Raw genomic sequence first — 20,299 nt, forward strand, 5'->3', positions numbered from 1 at the left:
GGGGGGGGGGGGGGGGGGGGGAGGCATTAGTTATGCTCTCCACGAGGAGCTGGAAATTTTTTACTACGCTCCTTGATGTAAAAAGAAGTACAGGTCTAAACACATTTCCAGCCTCTTCATTGGCTCAGCTCGCTCCGTAGATTACGGTGATTGGCTTTCACAAGTGGTTTGCGGGAAAGCGGACGGTGCGGATTTCTTTAAAGGGGAAGTGCAAAAATATTCAATTGGAATTTCACTTTACACGAGCTTACTGGCACTAGTGGGACTCAAGGATACTCGCACGCAACGCCACTGGCCAAGAAACTCTTTTGTTGCGATGTTATTTCAAAGACAAAAGCGAGCGTTTTCATTCGATCTCTCCTTCGAAAAACTTGATGACATAACTGAGGGATCGCAGCATCCTCCAGTGACGACATTTGAATGCGGCTCATAGATTGGACCGGAGCATTGCGTGGACACCCGATTAGGGCTCGTGATAATTGATAACTCGAGAAGCATTGGGGTAGTGGCCCGCGTCCAATCGCTGCAAGGACCACAATAGCCGAACCATAACGATGTCTGGAACTCAGTGCGTGTCCTGTGCCTTGCCAACCCCAGCGCGTGGCTAGGATTAACATTGGCGGTATATAATCGGCTCTAGACGACATGGCCGCTTGTTCTGTCTGCGAGTTCAGAAGTGAACGCTGCTCGTTTTTCTTTACTTCTCTCTGCTACTTCGATTGCATGTGGTGAAAAACGAACGGGTGTTTCACGGTTAATAATTTCGGGGATCCGTTCGAAGCTGTATTTGATCTATGTACAAAAATCGTTGCATCGGCCCTTTAAAGATGTATTCACACGGGGGATGCTTTTCGGGGAGGGATCCGTGTGACGTCAGACTCGAGCATTCACACGAACGGCGGGGAGCCGAAAGGAATGTCCATGTTATCAGACGCATGTAGCGGTCGCGTTCCGTACAACTGGGCTCGGTGCGTGCTGACGAGAGTAGAACAATGGAGGCGTATACATGAATCGGCAAAAACGCGAATATGGCAGCAGCGCTGTTAGATGCGGAAGACGACAAAGTGCTTCCAGCTAAAAGAAGGACGTTTCTTGGATGGATGGACGCATCAAAAAGGACGTTGAATCTAAAGCTAGTTCTATGAGGACGAGCGGATCGATGAGGGCATCGACGAATACCGAATACTTGTTCGGGTGCCTCGGACGACATGCGCAGCCGCGCAAACCGCAACAAGTTGGGCGAAACCGATGCCACCGCCGCCGTCTCGCCGAGCAAAAATCTGTAAAAGGTGCCAGACACGCGAACAAGATGCCGCCAATTGCAAAAAGATCCCACGCCAGGGCGGGGGGAGCGTTTGTGCAGCCCGAGACAAGAGCTACTGTATCCATCACTGTGGGATGACTACGTCAACGCGGCTTCGCGCAAACGCGTGACGTTGTTCCCACGTGACGCGCATCCCGGGGAGAGAAGGGAGGGGTATTTCCCCCGCACGGTGATAGCAGAATTTTCTGGAGACACGACTCGGACACGTCTGGAGCATGTTTTCTTCGTACATACGTATGCTTTCGAACATGTCTGCGGGCAGCCCTTTGTATGACATACGTATTAGCAGCGAGACCGTGCGGCTTCAGAAGGTAACGAAACCTTCTTCACCCTCAGCAGTCTAAAAAAAAGAAATGTTAGTAGTTCATTTTAATTCTTTTTTTTGTTGTTGTTGCGATTGTTTATATTCAGGCATGTACACGTTGCCCCCAAGAAGTAACTCAATACCATTACTCGTTACTCGCTCAAGAAGGACTTAAATACGTTACTCGTTACTGACTTTTAAAAGGAACGAGTTACTTTACTTCAAAAGTAGCAAGTTACTTTTCTCGATACTTTCACGACCAAATACACAACTGCTTTTGTTTCATGGTATATTGTTTTCTTTTTAGTGGTCGTTGAACTTAAGCAGTAGCTACGTCTCGAAGTTTTCATCAGTTATGTTTCCCCGCTTCCTTGAGAATACATCTTCGGCGACGCTGAAGAGTCGTTCTACCGACGCGCTCGAAGGAACGGCAGTGTTGTGCTTCAGCAAGAGCTGGTGAATCTGATTTTGCCCTCTCTCTTCTGTCCTATCTGCTCCTAAAGTTCGAAGTTGACTAGGGGTTCTCTGCCTTCCCTTGTTAGCAACCTCTAGGTTTACATTCGGTCTACACGCGATTGTAGAAGGTTGAACTAACGAACCTTATCGTGTTCTCTGGGCGAAGGACATTCTCAGCTGTAGAGTTCGAGTGACATGTTCAGCGATAAACGTTGCAGTACTGTCATACTGTTTAATTGTTTTGGGGGTCGTCCATCTGCCTTTGTCACAATAGACGTATACTCAGGCTGGAATTCAAACGAGGCTGTTTAAATAGTGTTGGACACGTTACTGCTCAAAAGTTCAGAAATACGGTTATTCATTACTTGGCCTTTAAAAGTAACAAGGTAGGTTACTCGTTCCTTTTATAAAAAGTAGCTAAATACGCTATTCGTTACCGAAAAAAGCAACTAGGTGGAAGCAACCCGTTACTAGTAACGCGTTGCGTACATGTCTGTTTATATTCCAGTTAATTCACTCTAACTATATATTACCTGTCGGTTAATATTTCAGCATCAATTTTATGTATTACTGTTTGTGCACTTAATTTAAAACGCTTGTGGCAACGCAAACAGTTCAGGGGAGTCGCGACGCGACATTTGATGGTTCACAGGTTAGTATAGTTTGGGAAGCACTGTCCCAGAGCGTCAAGTTGCTTGCGTAAAACATTTCATATGGAAACATTATAGTATACGACAAAAGCAAACTTAACGGAGCCAAACATAGACGAAAGCTTTCCTGCATTTAAGTACGTTGCCGGCGGGCGCCAACAGCGCAGTGGCGGGTTCCACAGTAGCGAGAGCTGCGCCATTGCAACGACAATTTGATGACCGGAGCACCTGCTTTTCTAGACGCGAGCCTTTCGGAACACTACTGGGTTCGGCGTCGGAAACTGCCACGGCCGCCCGAGCAACCACAAGTTTGGAGCCAATTCCCGTTCTTTATTGTTCAATCTTTCTTCGGTGGCGTTCAACTAGACGGTGGCATCGTACCCTTCTATCGAACGACGAGGAAAAAAAGGGGGGGGGGGGGGGGGGGGATGACAGCAAAATTTGCAAGTATCAATCGTCCACCGAGCGAGTTATTGGTTAGACCAAGCAAAACTAAACTGTCTCCAAAAGGGCGAGGGTGGCGAGGGTTGTCACAGACAGAAAGATCGAAAGACGGAGCAAACTCGCTGCGGGGATTGCTTGTTTTTTTCGTTTTTCTTTTTTTTTTTAATGTCTGTCGTTTACGTTTTTCTCTTTTACGAACTAAAAAATAAAAGCAAACAGGGGCTGCAAAAAAAAAAAAAAAAAGTTTAGATTTTTTTAGGTTTGTAAAACCGTGCAAAACAAAACAAAAAACAATTTTGTGTAATTTCTTTTGTTAGAAATTTCATTGCTAATGAAGATTCCGGCTGCAAAGTCGCAAAAAGGGTCATACAATCTGGAAGAATCAATTTTTTTTTTTTAAATCGAGTGTTTGGTTGGGGCACTCATATAGTACATTTTAAGCAAAAAAAAAAGGGCGCATTTATTTTTATGCGGCGTTATACTTAGAAGTGTGTCAGCGTTACCAAAACAAGTGTCTCACAAAAGAACAGAGAGCCGTGAAGTTATGTTCACCGTCACAACGCGACTGAGTTGTTAATTTGCAAACGAGTTCATAACGTAGCAGGAAAGAAAACTTCAAACTTTTATTTCTGAAACACGCTCATGCATCGATTTCGAATCGTGGAATGATTGATCGACACACTCTGGCAATAAGCCCATCTCGATTTTTTTTCTTTTTTTTTTGTTTTGTTTTAGACCATGGACACTCTCGTCGACACGGAATCCTCAATTAAAACTCATATTTCACGCATCTTTGTTCAGATTATATTTCATTCTTGGGGATGACACTATAAACGCCGAAAGTATTCTCGGTATGCTGCATAAAAATGGCAAAATATTTGAAGGGAAATTCAATCACTGTAATCTGATACAATATTTTGAGTACTCCTTTGATTTTTATCGGTTGCGCGTTCAGTGCCGCGCTTCTCGGCATCACCGCACCGGCGGACGCCATAATGCGGGGCAAGGAACGATCCCAATGAGTTGAAAAACACCATCCGCGGCACACAAGAACACCAGACGCGCCCGCAGTCGGATACCCAGCATTTTGAAGCACCCAATTAGCACACCCAAAGCGGGAGCGGCGCCCCGAAGACTAACCACCCAGCATGGCCGCGGAACCTGGCGCCCGCTAGATGGCGCTACAGTATTCAAAATGGCGCTACCCACGATAAAAGAGGAAGAGGGGGGGGGGGGGGGGGGGTCACCTCCCCCTTCCTTCTACCGAAATATTTCTTTTTTTATATATAAATTATGATGTAATTTTACTATGCCTAGCAGTGGCGTTTGGGCGGACGAGTTAAGAGGTTGTGTCCAGAAAGAACCCATAAAGCTTGGTGTCGTGCCTTGTGCCTCCAGCTCATCTTCGAGCTGCTGTAGTGGTTAACACGTCGAATATGAGGTCAGAAGAGTCCTGACAGTGTCGCCGGAAGAGCTACAATGAGGGGTCTGGGGTGGGGATGACGAGGGGATGTTCGGATCCCAGTGCCGGCCCATGTTTTTGAGTTGATCTTATTGGTTCAACAATACGGTTTAGGAATCTACACACTTCGAGTACATTTTAAAATAAACTTTATAAATCAATGACTTAAGCAATAAGAGAAGAAATAGGAAACTGGGCGGAATATTAACAGTATTATCATAGGTAAGACATATAACTAATACCGTGTCGCTTAAACAAGTGCACCACGTGGAAAGACGCAGCGCTGAAAATAGAGCGTCAAGAGTTTAACTACGAACACAGTACACGGGTTGCACGTGACGTCACACCTAGCTGCGATATTTGAGTTCTGATTCTGTCCTAAATACGCATTGTCAAAAGCAATCATTGACTTTATTTGCGTGCATTCAATGACGAATGGCGAAGCACCATAATCGCATATTCGAACCGTGGCCGCACAGTTGGTTCGCTGCGACAATTCGAAAAATAAATTCCCATATAGTAAGATTCGAATACTCAAATCTTTTAAACGAGCGTAATTGTTCAGGACAAGGTTTCGTGAGAGACGTTTCCTCAGGAAATGCTAGAAAGATGGTCCCCCTCCTTTTACACCCGATTAGATTCCAAATTTGTAACTCACCCGAGATATCTGCGGTTTTATCTGTCAGTACCGTAAAGCCCTGAGCCGTGTTGACACGACTCACTAGGCTGTGTCAAATTCGCTTGCCACTTGGGGTGATGATTTTATTTTGGATTTAAGGGCCGAGATAAGTTGCGTTCGTGGGGCCTGATTCAATGTGTTCCTTTTGCACCTCTTCGCCGCCTCGCAGTCTCATGCGTGCGAGAGCTCGAAAGTTTCCCTCGTTTTCAACAGGTCCCCCCCCCCCCCCCTTCTAATAAAACAAATAAAATATACGCCATTGGCCCCAGCACGTACCAGTTTCTCACTTTACACATTACGAAAGCACGCGCCAAACTCAAAAACGCTGAAAATGCCACCGGCCAGAAGGACTTCAATGGAACAGGTTAGCCTATCATAACATTGGGAATATTCATCGCCGCTTGAAACTGCCATACTTAACTGTCTCGTTCAGTTTGGCACGTGCAAAGCTTCGCTGCGGTCGCTGAAGGGTCCACTCCCCGCGTAGCAGACGCCCCTTCGTAGGCATCGACGACCGTGGCGCTTCTGGTGGAGCGTATGGGCAACCGGGACGAAAGTTGGACGCCTCCGGAGACGCCGTTACTCCACCTGAGCCTTCTTACACCGTAATCACTAAGGGTGTCGCGAACTTCTGTCGAACCGTATTTTTAGGTCGAACTTTCGGGGTTCGAAACGGGTCGACGAACCTTCAAACTTTTAACCAGATTCGACCGGTTCGACTTAGTGGACAGTGTAGCCAGACCTTGATACAAGCAAGTCTAGGTATGGAGGATTTCTTTTTTTTTTTTTTTTTTTGTGCAAAGGGTTATTCTATTTTGATGAACAGTTGCAAATAAACGAAACTACTTCTAATCACTGAAGTATTTTGTACTGTATTATTGAAATAACCAATCAGTGCTGCCCTTAATTCATCCCTTAGCCATCACCATCCTATCCGAAGCCAACTGGCCAGGATTTCGCGCATGCGCATAGCAGTCGAACCTGAGTCGAACATTTGTCGAACTTTTGACAAGAAGTTAGAATATGTTGAACCTGGTCGAACTCGAACCTCCACCGGTTCGCGACATCCCTAGTGGTCACCAGTCACCACCGCAGTATAGGCTCCCTTTCCTGGAGTAGAGCATCACTCCCTATGACTGGCGTAAGCTTTCATGGTACTATAGCGACAACCAATGGCGTACTCGTCGAAACTCGCGGAATCGGTCTCGGTGCGTAAGTTAAAGGTTGCAGCGAGGTTTACCGATGAAAGAACGCATTCTACGTATGAATTCTTTTTTTCGGGTATTACAAAGGTGCAGCTGTTTCAGAAAACAGCAGAACAATGTGGCAGCCCGCTTATACCTTGAGGCGACAGCTGCGTAGATTGGGCTTCAAGCTGTCAGGTGCAGGTGCTCTTAGGAGAGAACCAATTTCTTTACGTACCCCGACATCACTACAGATTACTTGAACGATATTTCGCTTCATCGTGAATAAACTTCTCATTAGCATCAGGCTGCTTATTTCTATTTGAATCCACCTGCATATATTTTTTAAGCCGCTAATGTTTCTCTTTAAACGTCGGAGCTTCCGCTACTTCTCGGCTAACCACTCGAAAAAACTCCTTTCAATTCCTTCTCTCGCGAATGCCAGTGAAAATGTATATTTTATAATTTAATCTTGCATTTATCCCTCGCGTATAATATAATGCTATGACTAGGTAGTAATCCCGCGTGTGACGAGATTTATATATATATATATATAAATGAGAATTGCTTTAAAGATAAAAATGTCCAAAATTTGCGAATAAATTTTTGTTTCAAAAAATAATCCCTGACTGAATACATTTTTGAAGCAAAATGCCTATTGTCACCCGCACGTGAACGTTGAAAGGTCTGAGCGGAGGCGGAAATCGAATTTTCTTCTCTCATGGTAAACTGTTCAAAACTTTAAAAAAAAGTTATTACATTTTTACGACATCAGTTAATGTACAGACAAATAAACCGTTCTAAATTGAATACGCAACCGAGAAATAGAAACCAAATCATAAGCACACAAAGTGCCAGCGATGGGATTATGGAAATATACTTTTCATAAGCTTGTCACCCGAATATTTAATTTTAATACGGTTCATTTATCGTCACACTTCAAGTGTTTTTTTTTTTTTTTTCGTTTCTTTTTCTTAACCGAAATAAGAACAGCAAAGACACGCTTTTATATATTTTATCTGTGATGGCACTCCAACATTCGTTCATACTCACTTTACGTGTACATAAATGACGGCACTCTGGCAGCCAACTTGTGTGCAACTACACCGTTTTTTTGTGTTTTTTTTTTTCTTTTTTTTTTATAATTGAGCACAAAGTCCACTTGGTTGACAGCTCAGGGGAACTAGCAATTGTAATTGAATATACATTTAATAGAAAAATGAGATTAGAACGCCCATTTTAACTGTTGCGAATCACAAGTTAATGGTTCCAAATAGAAGAAAACATAGAAGGAAATCCCCTCAAAACACTATTTATGTTTGTTTATTTTTCTATCGCGGAAAGTAATATGTTTAAAAAAAAAGGACACTGGAAAGAGATAATTGTTTCTTCGGGATAATGTACCACCAGAGCGGCCGCCAGGTAGAGAGCGTGAAGCGATAATTAGCAAATTAATCACCTAAAATCAACTTCTTACCTGATATCACGCGACGTGACGGTTTCAGGTCACGTGACGTGACGTGACGTCACGTCACCGCGTCAGCTAGTGGTGTCACCTAGAATCATAATGTCGTGTGACGTCTATTTCCCTGCTGAATTTATCGAATGAAATGCACGGATTGGCTACGAACAAATTTCTGGAAAAGGGGGGGGGGGAGGGGGGGTTGGGATCGTTAATTCTACGCTTTCATGAAATATATTTAGGACCAGGGTTGGGCGCCGGTTAAAAATTTTAACCCGATTAATCGGCCCGCTTTATTCAATTAATTAATTGATTAATCGGTTTCGATGATTTCCATGCATAGTATATTGTTAAAGACAAAACTACAATTCCTGACCTTGTTGACTTTTAAAAAAAAAATTTTGTGATGTGATAAACAGTGCAATGTACATGTTTTCACCTATAGTACAACTTTGACGTGTTTCGGAGAACGGGACAAAGAGACTTAAAGCTTATTTCTCGACTTGTGGATCCAGAGATGTTCGTTGATATCCAATCAATCAATCAATCAATCAATCAACCAACCAATCAATCAATCAATCGATCAATCAATCCTTTATTTCACATCAGAAACTGATGTAGGCTGCAGGGCCAAAAAGTCAAAAATTTGACTTGACAAGGCCTCTGCAGCCTTACAATTGGCACACGGCGACATACTGCACATCAAGTATTAATTTTAAATTTTCAGCTTTTAACACTAAGCAAAAAAAAATCAGAAAGAACATAAAGAACAGCATCAATTAATCACACTATCAAAGATAGAAAATATTAATATATATATATACAGGGTGTCAGAAAAGAAAATTTACACGGCCTTTTTTACCGCAAAAATAATTTAGGCATCGCCGAACGCTCATTCTCCGCCCAAAGGTAGAGCTAGAGGTCACAACCAGATTCCAAAGTTTCAGCCCGATCCGATAACTTAATCAAGAGTTATAAGAGCTTTTCTGAAAATTTCAATCGGAAAATGGAGCCCATTTTTGCCCGTTTTCTGTTTCTGGTGCCATAGAGCCCCATGTGTTCGAAGACTCAGTCGGCCGCCATTTTCCCATTGAAATTTTCAGAAAATCACTTATAACTTTTGATTACGTTATCGGATCGGGCTGAAACTTTGGCATCTGGTTGTGACCTCTAGCGCTACCTTCGGGCGGAGAATGAGCGTTTGGCGATGGCTAGTTTATTTTTGCGGTAAAAAAGACCGTGTAAATTTTCTTTTGTGACACCCTGTATATATATATTAGGCACATGACGACATATTTAGGTACCATATCAGGACTGTAAAAATAATGTTGGTATTACCTCAAAGATAACTGAAACATACAAAACACACGACCCCGCAATACAAGCGAAATTTTAATGCAGGAAAAAATTCACAACTCATAAGAAGTGCTTAGGTGTCCCCGGAATTTTTCCCTTGGTCACCTGCAACGGCTAAGGAGATTTAAAAGCTATTAAGCCCTCTGACGCCTGTCTTTATTATCGAATATAAAAGGAGAAATTAACTTAATGTTAACGACGAAGTTAACGGCGAAAGGAGGTTAATTTAAAGAAATTTAGGACGCATAGTTCCGTACACTCCCCGCTAGCACAGCATGTCGGCCAGTACTGTGAAGATGACGGCCGAGCCTGGCCAGTGGCGGCCAGGCTCCGATGTCTAGTTTCCGGTGCTGGCCGACGTAGGTCCATTGCTAGCAGACATGGTGTGGCAATGAAAGATTACTTCCATTTCTTTTTTTTTTTCCTTTTTTTATGGTATGGTATTTTGTTTTACTAGTACCCTGGTTTCGGCTTGATTTTGTTTCTCCTAACCAATATGCGACGCTGTGCCGCAATATCATTTGGGCGACGTTTTACCCCCCTTGTTCTAGCACAGGGGTCGCCAAGCTGCGGCTCGCGAGCCGCATGCGGCTCTTCGCGTGTTAAAGTCAAGGAGGATAGAAGGGTAGGAGAGGGCATGACGACAGCCGCGTAGCCTCCACAAGCCATGCTCCCTTGAAACCTCGCCTCTTTCTCATTTTCCTCCTAGCTCTCACCACTTATCAGGCCAACGTGACCACATCATGTGACCGTAGCTAGCCTTCGTCTAGCCTTCGATCTGATAAAACCTACCGGACGGAGCGCGCGCAAGCCTGCAAGGAATCCTTCTACAATCAACCATCCATCTGACACGTGACATGTCACGCACAACAATCGCCAGAGAGATCTACGGTCACGTTGGCCACAACATCGTTTAAACTTTTTATGACTAGACTTAACCAATATCTCAACGTGCCACCTCCTAGTACTTATAACCTCCTTGGTTAAAGTGCGGCTCGCGGCTCCCTCCCCTACCCCCCCCCCCCCCCCTCTTCTCCCTCCCGGTCACGCGATCACTTCAACAAAAAGCGAAATGGAACGCGTTTTAGATCGAAAGACAGGTTGCGGTTTGGTAGGCTGGTAGGCTTACCTTGCGCACAGCTGGACTGTTTCTGACTCGGATAGGTGTCAAGTAGTTCGGGGTCCATATCACAAGAGCGAATGACATTTTAGCGAACGGCGACATTTGAGCGAATGGTCGTTTTAGCGAATAACGGGGGCGCGCGTTAACCCATCCGTCGCGCTGCGCTTTACGCCGCTTCGCGGCGACAGTCTGCAGCAACTCATTACAAAAATATGAACTCACTTGGCCCACCCGAAAACGCCTCTTCGCGGCTTCAGACTATTCGCTAAAGTGTCGTTCGATGAAACGTGGGCGTTCGCTAAAACGTCATTCGATCGAGTGAGTGCCTCCCAGTAGTTCGAGTTTCGTTTACTGCTCTGAACAAAAGTTGCCCCCCCCCCCCCCCCTTTCCCGCGGCTCTTTGAAGTTTTGTGGCTTCGTTTGCGGCTCTTAGGCCGGGTTAGCCTGGCCACCCCTGTTTTAGCATATCACGCAAAAACACTGAAGAGTCATAGGCCTTTTATTTACCAGGGACGTTTCGTCGATGCCAATTACCAACGTAATAACCTCATCCGCAGGTAAAAGAAAAAGTGGAGAAGTTGTGACATAAAATTGTTCAAAGAGTCGTTAGAAGTTACCTTCTGCGCCTCTCATTGCTTTGCATTCGCGACTCCACCAAAATGGACGGCCCCCAGCGGGAAACCTGGGAACCAACCGGAACAAGTTGCTTCGCGCCTCTCCACGTTTCTGGCGGCTTTCGCGGACACGTGCTGTCGCCGTGGTGGCGAACAATCTAATTTGACGAAGGTCCGAATATTTCTTAAGCTTGCCTGAGTGTTCATTAGGATGGTGAAGCCTCAGTAGATTGTTTCCTTTCATCACGTTTTTGAAAGCCCGTTTACTGCACAGCACGCGGTCGCATGCTTTCGATTTCTTGGATGGGGAGGAATCCCGGAAAAACGTTTTGATTTCTTGTCTGTCTTGAATCACATTCAAAGTGACGACTACTGGGTAACTGATAAGTGATTTCTTCATAAGGGTGTAGAACAGTGGACTGAGGACAACAGACGAGGTGTTTCACTGGAGGGAACACCAATGTTGCAGTCAAGTGAATGGGAAGATTCGATAGCTGGTTTTCTTGAGTTGGGTTGTGTTTGATTAACTTCAAGATTGAGCCACCCACGCCGGTCGGTGCGTTGGCTATTCATCTTGGCTGCTTTTCGCCGAAAAAGCCTCTGGACCACACCGAAGGAGTTGGACTGATTTCGCATACACTTGAATCCGGAAAACCTGTCCGCTGCACGTTTTCCGGAATCAAGGAGGGAAATTATCTGCTTTCAAAAGGTGGGGGACGCGTCTCGCAAAGTTAGAAGCTGTCACGACATCATGATCTATTGCACCTCCAATATTTATATTATACCCCCGTCGAAGCCAGCAGCAATATACGTCTACATTGCTCAGGTTGTCCGGCCATAAAAAAATACTCAATTTCCCCGTTCAGGATTCGAGGTCACGTTCAATCCAGAGAGGTTCTGCGTGAATCTCCGATGAAGACTTTCTTCAATTTGTCCACATTCGTCTCCGTGCTGCCGTCTAGAACCATTTGGTTGAGTTTAAGTAGTATCTCTCTGTCTGTCAAATATACTTTTATTCAGCAGTTCACTTAATAGCTAGTCAACTAAGCTCATATTTGAGCCCGAAGGATGTACTAATATCGTTTTAGTGGGATATAGTACGTAATATAATACATAACTCGCATATTCGTCAAAATGACTTCTCGATTGCTACTGAAACCTGAATAGAAATACTAGTATCAGCTGCTTAGTGGAGCGCCAGCGGGTTACCGGGCTCCTTGGCTCAAGCAGCGCTTGCTCAATTTTCGTAATTTTCCTGCAGCCTGTGTTGTTTACCGGGCAGACTACTGGAGCTGTTTTTAAACGCGGATACGCACAAAAGATGATTTCGCGGACAGATAAGTCGCATGATTTAGGCATGCCAGTTAGCCAAAACTTACTCTCGACGGAACAATTCTGTAGTCATCGCCGCTTTGCTTAGCTGATCAAAACTGATTAGAATCTATTACCGTTTCTCCGGAGCCCATAGTTTCGGTCTTGAACGAAATCTCCGAAACAAAAGTTTGACATGAAAAAAACAAAAAGCACCGGAAAAACAAAACTATGCTTTGCAAGTTTATGTGCACCGGCTACACTTTACCGTCGCAGTTCAAATACTTATAAAATAGGGCATTAAACAAAAGAAAATCTGTTAAATTTAATGCGCCACCCGTTCAGGCGGCCCAGCCGAGCCGACGCGACCTGTTCCCAGCCGCCAGCCTCATCTGAAAGACGAGATCACCAATAAGAATAACACAATCTTTGCAATAATAACATCATAATAATAAGAATTGTATTGCGAATGAACAAAATTAGCGTGGTCAGGCCTGCCTAAGCCACATTGAGCTTGACTGGCAGCGTCTTACAATCAGTGAAACCAGCCGTATGCAAAACCAAGCATATAAAATGAAATTCACACAAAGAAATTAAAATAAAAAAAGCAAAGTGAGCACTTTACAAACTAAAATTTCTCAGGGCTTTTTTGAGCTTGTACTTGGTTTCTTAAATCGAGAATACTAGAGGGTAGTTTGTTCAGAAATGCTGGTACATAATAACTACGAGCTTTTTTCCACGTCTTGTCGAACATCGAGGTATCCAGTAACGCTCTTAGAGTCTAAGAATACGAGAAGGTATATATAGAACTTTAAATTGACTATCCCAAAAATCCTATGAACAACAGTTTCCATCAATAGCGAGTTAAAGTCAGGCAAATGCAATGCTTTGCTTACCAGGCATAAACCATAGGAAATGTTCTTTAACAAAGAACGCAGAATCGAATTGATTTGAATCTGTCAACGGAGAGCAAAATGACCATACACGGGTGGGACCATCTCGCTAAGGCCGATAGTCGCATTAAGGCCGAGAGTGCATTACGGCCGAGAGGAGCGGGAGGGCCGGCAGTGGCTCTGAGGCCGAGTAGGGCGTAAGGGCCGAGAACTGCATCAAGACCGATAGTCTTGAGGGTTGTGGAAACATATTGGCTGTATTTTGGATCCATTAACTTTAATTAAATTAGCTTCGAACCAGTCCATAGTTCCGATTACCGCAGTTTGTAAAGACGAAAAGACATCTGAATAATTGAACGCTCTAGATAAAATAACGGTATCGTCAGCATATTGAAAGAGTGCAATTTGTACCACCATGGAGAGGTCGTTAACATAAAGATTATATAATAGTGGACTTAAAGGGACACTGACACCCCCCAAAAAATTTTTTTTATTTTTTGTCAGACGCTTCATTATGGTGTCGGAGGACTACTCAATTAATATTTTGCAACAGAGTAGCGTATTTTTTTAATAAAGCCAAAAGACGCAACTGCTCGAAACCGAAACCGAAACCCGACGGAGGTCGGAGAAGTGGAGAGAAGAGAGTGAGTGGCGGAAGTCACGTGGCTACACCCGACCGTGCGTTTTTTTTTGTTTTTTTTTTTCCTCCTCTCCGTAGCAGACGACACGACGTGCGGCGTGCGATGCGGCGTGCGGAACCTGCTCGCCCTGCGATTCTTTTGCAGTTATGTTTGTCCCGCTCGTTGTTCTGTACTCCAAGATGAGTGGTTTTGTACATTGAGGAGTTGGAGATGAGTAGTGAGTGCCCGTGGTGAATTTCTATGATCGGCTCCGAAAAGAATACACCGAAGATGTTGCGTGAAGAGCTGGCTCACATGTCCTGCATCCGAAAAAAAGTGGCATTGTGCGACAGAGTTTCCGAAAGATCAACGGGATCGGGACCAATGGCTGGCTGCAATTCCTGTAGAACATTTACGGGCACCTTGGAAAGCGGACGCTACCTGACTTATATGCTCCTTGCATTTTGTGGAAAGTGATTACATTGAGTTCGCAGGTGTCAAAACGAAAATCCCATACCATTTAATTAAGCGAAGTATTGTCCACAACATTTGTTTGTTATTTTTTGTTTGTTTCTTCAGTAATGATTGTAAAAAAAAAATATGTAAACATCAAAAAAATGTTTGAAAAAAAAAAAAAAAAAAATTCACGGGGGATCGAACCCGGTCCTACCGCGTGTGAACCGGACGTCTTTTCTACTGAGCTACTGGGGCATCTCGATTCTGGAGGATCTCTTTCCTTAGTAATAATTCAGCCGGTAAACTAAGTTGGAAAGTTGGCTGTCGATTTTTCTCTAGCAAAAGCACCCCCGTGTCGAAGTCGGGAAGCACCACGCTTTGGGGACATTCGCACCTAGTAAAGAAATCGTACGCGTGCATATTCAACTCGAAGTAGACACGTCGTGCTTGACGTTTGCGCGAGCGATGTCTTCAGCCACGAGAAGGGAGCGACGGCTCGGCGACGTCTTCGTGCAAATCGGCTTGGTGGTCGGGCGTGTCGTACGGGATGAATACCAATTCTTTTGATCAGTCCCAAATTTCTCTTTTAACGGTAGACAGAATTCGCCGGTACCGCGAACTCTGAAATAGAGGTCCCACGCCCGTCGTCCGCTGCCATCGCCGTCCCCGCGAGACCCGCGAAACGACGAACGCACAGAATGCTTCCGGTTGTCTGTGGAACTTTTTTTTTTCAATCAACGTATTTACAGCTTTTTAGAAGCCACAAAAAATGGGTTTCATATTTTTTTCTATTTTTAATATTGAGTGTGTGCCTTCAGTGACCCACGACTTTGATTAAATTTGGTGGTCGCATCGATACCTTAGAAAACGGCCCGTGACCGCGAAAAAGAGAGTGAGCGAGACTCGAACCGGCCAGTTCTTCATCGGCGGTTTTCGGGCGGAAAGAAACCGAATTTCGAGCCGCAAATTCTGTTCTGGGTAGTTGAGCTCTCATATGTCACGTACAACTAAAAACCTCGGCGAGCATAAATACCCTGTCAGTGTCCCTTTAAGACCGAGCTAGCCCTGGGGGACGCCAGCTTTGATTGAAAAGAATCCGCTTTGATATCCTCCAAATAAAACTATCCTGTAAAAAGTTTTCCAGCAGAAGTAGAAAAGAGCCTCGAAAGCCTAACTTTGAAAGCTTTGTTAGCAAAATGTGATGGCTAACACTACCAAATGCCTTGCAGACATCAACGGACAGTGCGCAGGCGACTTGATTCCGTTCAAAAGATAAACTGAGCATGTCAGAAAAGTCATCAAGGAGCATTTGAGTATCTCGGTTTTGTGTGAATCCGTACTGATAAGGAGATAGTAAACTGTGTTTATCTACATAGCTATTCATAGTTGTCCATAAATGTTTTTCTAGTATTTCTGCAAAGCAAGACATAATGAATATGGGTCGATAATGTCCTACGTTATTTCGTGCGCCACCCTTGAATAATGGATTTACCGAAGCTTTTTTTCCTTACTAATGGAATATTATTCTATATAATGTGATTAAAAATTGAAAGTAGGACAGCCCTAATCCCTTCAAAGTTTCTGCCGAAGTGAGTTAACTGAAATACCATGGATACCTGGAGATGTGTTGGGCCTAAGGCTAAAAAGGATTGACCTAAGCTCTGCTTCAGAGTGAAGAGGAAGATAAGCCGTGTCTAAGACACTATTGTTTAAAGTACATGAATCTCGGTGTTGTCCTGCTATACCTGATACTCGAGAGAAAAAAAATTGTTAAAATCATTAGCAATACTCTATATATCTGTAGAGAATTGCGAAAGAAAATAGATAATTACTTTTAGTGCGCTTCTTCGTACCATACAGATTGTTGATGAGCGACCGAGCTTTTTTTTTATATCAAAACGAGCGTCTTTTAATTTATTTCTAAAGTACATGCGTTTTGCCTGACGAATCATGCCATTAACCTTATTTCTATATTGCCTAAGTTTCAACTGTAGCATAGTGTTACCGGGGGAGCGTTTTAACTGTGCCCGTGTGCACGATGTCGGGTTATAAGCATTATGCAGTTGTGTTGTGTTCGTAGTTGTTAATTTGCTATAGGTTATACTTGGCTAAGTATGAAAGATTCATTTCAACGTACCACTAAGATTTAATCTTCAAAGGACTGTTTAGTTCCGCAGCCATATCGGCTTTTTTCAAGTGGGCGTCGTCAAAGATCAGAGATCCATGGAAGATTCTGGAGAACTGGTCGTCGGGAATGTAATCATCTAGTGCTCAGATGATGAGGTCATCTGAGTGCCTTTTTGTAGTGACACGTGTCGTCGTCATGAACGCTGTTAAGCGCATTCAGGCGGTTACGGTTTCGGTATGTATAAAACAAAACGGAATCAGCAGCGATAGGCGAAAAACATCAATGTCAACTTTGACGCTAATGCCCTTCGTTTTGAGCCTCTTTCGCTCGTCCTCCGATGCCTGCAGTTTTTCCGGGGTGACTCTTCAATCCGGACTAATGAAAGGCTCAGTCTAACCGGTGAAATGACGTGGCACTTTGATTGCATGTTTTCTATATATGAAAGTGCTGAACGGTGAACACGAATAATGTGTGGCCTACTTCGCGAGGCGGATAGATCAAGATAGAGATAAAAATATAAAGTCAACGGCCTTTTTAGTTCAGGTTTTTTTTTTTTTTTATGCACCTCTAAATGCCCCCTCAGTGCTTCGAGCTTTTAACTAATGCGCCCGCAGCCGCAACATTAGACTCCCACCTAACTCCTTACCCCTTGCATTCCTTATAATCCCCCGTATGGGAGGAGACTATACGCTGTGTTAATTTTTTATGGATTTTTTTTTTTCTAATCTTGTGGACACATTATTTACATTCTCTTAAAGGGGTATTCACACCGGGGCGAGATTCCTCCCTCTGGTCTCCGGGATGCTCACCACGTAATAACAGCGTCACGCTTTTGCGCGGAGCCGCGCTGACGTAGCTCCCCCATCCCAGGGGGATGGGGATCGAAGCTTTTGCTTGGGCTCCACAAACACTTCCAACTATGGCGTGGGATCTTTTTGTGATTGACGGTATTTTGTTCGCGTGTCCGACAATTTTACAGATTTCGCTCAGCCAGATAGCGGCGGTGGCATCGGGATTGCCTAACTTGTTGTGACTTGCGCTGTTGAGCATGTTCGCGTGTCGTCTGACGGCGCACGTGGAGCGAAAGCTCGCGCTGCAGAACTCGCGGATCCTGGGTTCAATTCCCAACCCTGCCCGTTTCGATCAGGATGAGCATTATCATAGGTATTCACTGGACGCCATATTTGAGGGCGATGTTTAGAGCGCATGCTCAGAACGAGCTCACATTAATAGCCTGCTAAGACCGGCAACCTTGATGGTGATAAATGCACGCTCCAAAAGGACTGCGGAAGCTCGCCGCCAGCACGTGCTCAGCAGCAGCGCACACGGATATGGCCGCCAGTGAATACTCCCTATACTGACAAGGCCTGGCAGCTCGATGACGGAGCCATAGGGTGCCCGGTCGCAGATTTGGAGCGCGAGGATCTGGTAGCACAGAGCATCCAAGAGCCATTTCTCGGGGAACCTGGACGTCAGAGCACAGCTTTTGCAGCGGCGAGGAACCGAAACCCACTTGTTCGCTCGGAAGAAGTGTGTTTCGGCGTCTCGCCGCAGCGGGACGCCAGTCACGTGGCTCTCCTCTGATCCGTTGGGTGCCACTTCACCTTTTCCATTTCGGCGGCCGCTTCTCCTGGCGGTCTGCCGGGCTTTGTCAGTATATTGGAGGCTATGGCATTATATACCGGCGTGCGGTCGCATATCACTACTCCTCGGGCTCCAGGCTAGCAGTGGTACCGGGTCAAATTTCTTATATGTACAGCGGAGACATCAGGCACCCACTGAGGCGTATTCACTTCGCACTCATTAAGACAAACACAGTGACAATTTCATTTTTTTTTTCAGGTGAATCCAGCGGATATTCGAGGGCCGAGATGATGAAGCTCTTTGATGCCGACGGCAACGTGCCCCTTCACTCAGCGGTCCACGCCGGTGACATCAAGGTAAGGAGCGGTGCGGAAGAACCGCCCAGACGTCCATTAGCAGGGAGCGGATGGCTGTGATGTTCCCAATTTGGGAACCGCTGAGCGGCTTACCGCAGACATTGAATTCAATTACTTTCACTAAGCCGCGGTGGAGTCAATCTCTCGAAATGATTGTCGCCGCCCTGTGCTCTATCGTGCATGCCAGGAAGATCCGAGCCACTTACGTACGTTCAGTGACTTGTACTGACAAGGAAAACACGGATCCGAACCTTGTTAGCTATAACGCGCAGGCGGTGACTGCTCCATGCCTGCAAGTTCCACGACGCAGCGCAGCGCGGTCTGAACCACTAGGTACGAAGAAAAGCAGTCCCTCACTTTTGACGCTGTGTTTTTGAAAAAGCCCGCTATGTTGTGCTGGCAATAATCACTTTGAGACGGCAAAGACACCACTGTGTTAATACTAAAGCACGTGTATGCAAAAAATCAGCCGTAAACAACGCGGATTTTGGAAAATGCGAACCTCGTTCAGTGCTATCTTTGAGAAACCAGGGCGTTTGCTGCATGCGTAAATCGAATATCTGGTTTCGTTAAAAGCCTATGCGCCTTATAGACCGTGGGTCCCAGGCGGACTGCGTATTCCTCGATTTCTCGAAAGCTTTCGATAAGGTCAGTCACCAATTATTGCTTTTTCAGCTGAGTAAACTTAATATTGACTTAAACGTTCTTCAGTGGATTCAACATTTTCTGTCTCATCGCTCACACTTCGTATCTGTATAGACCGTTTTATCGTGGGTAGCGCCATTTTGAGAGCGAGAGAGAAAAGGGGAAAGGGCTACCGGCGCTTTCCCCCTTTCTGATTGTGTAAAAAGAGTAAAAGTCCCGGATGGAGAGGCTTGGCCGGTGTTGGGTGTCTGCTGTGCCCCAACTTCTTTCGCGCGTTCTTTTCTGTTTTAGACTCGCAAACTTAATTAGTGCCACGGGCTTCGATGGCAACAGTGCCCCGGTCATCGGGACACCATTGCTCGGTCATAGGGTGCACGAATAAGGACAGAAAGCGTCGAATGCCACCCAAGGACCTCGTAGCTTTCATGGAATTCGGCAAGGCACGTGCGGCTGCAATGTTTTGAAGTTCCACCGCTTTCCGCGTGACTGGAAATGATGAACCATTCATGAATTTTTGCCTGCAATAGGCCCATTTCAACGCAGCCGTTTTTAGTAATGAACAAGCGATACACAAAACGGGAACCTCAATTAACTTTTGTAAACACCCGGAGCTGCTACATATCGTTTTGCTGCGCTGCTTTTATCTTGCGTGTCCGTGTTCTCATATTTCATTGTGGTTGAACGACGAAGACGTTCTAGATGTGCTTATATCGAACCGCAGAAAGCGACAAAGCAGCCACGAATTATTTTACTATTTGATGCAACATTTTGAGTACTAACCTCCAATTTCTATCACTGACACGTTCGCTGCCGCTGTTCCCCCCGTTGCCGCACTGGCGGATGCCATGACTCGGACAAAGAAACGTACACACTGGGCTCGAAGACGCAGATCGCAACACACGAGTCGTACCCTGGAGCGACTATCCAGCGCTTCAAAGCGCCCAATCAACGGAAACAACCCAAAAAACCCACCAGCGGCACTCCAAGGAGCGCTTTTGCCGGCTCTCTGGTATCGCACAGGGGATCGCTATTCAGGAAAACCGATCGAACTACCTTTTCAACAATTTCTAGCCTCACCCGGCGGCGGAAATAAGCCTTCAACTAAGTGTTGTAAGTGATGAAATCGAGTGAGTCACCACTGCAAATTATCAATATTAAGATAAATTCAATTACAAAATTTTACAAGCTGAAACAGCAATTATCACGAGAAAACTGGCACGCACCTTGCGAGCGTACCCCATGTTCATC

General features: G+C 45.1%; 1 protein-coding gene across 1 annotated transcript in view; it reads left to right on the top strand.

Annotated features, from left to right (window-relative positions):
• Positions 1–20,299, top strand: part of LOC8036046 (transient receptor potential cation channel subfamily A member 1) — a 112,469-nt gene that overhangs the window by 32,585 nt on the left and 59,585 nt on the right. Inside the window, exon 4 of the mRNA XM_040502442.2 lies at positions 18,309–18,406. Coding sequence (XP_040358376.1) covers positions 18,309–18,406 — 98 coding nt within the window. The remainder of the gene's footprint in view (positions 1–18,308; positions 18,407–20,299) is intronic.

This window comes from Ixodes scapularis, unplaced genomic scaffold, assembly GCF_016920785.2.
Source record: "Ixodes scapularis isolate PalLabHiFi unplaced genomic scaffold, ASM1692078v2 PGA_scaffold8__174_contigs__length_109621045, whole genome shotgun sequence".
Taxonomy (NCBI): domain Eukaryota; kingdom Metazoa; phylum Arthropoda; class Arachnida; order Ixodida; family Ixodidae; genus Ixodes; species Ixodes scapularis.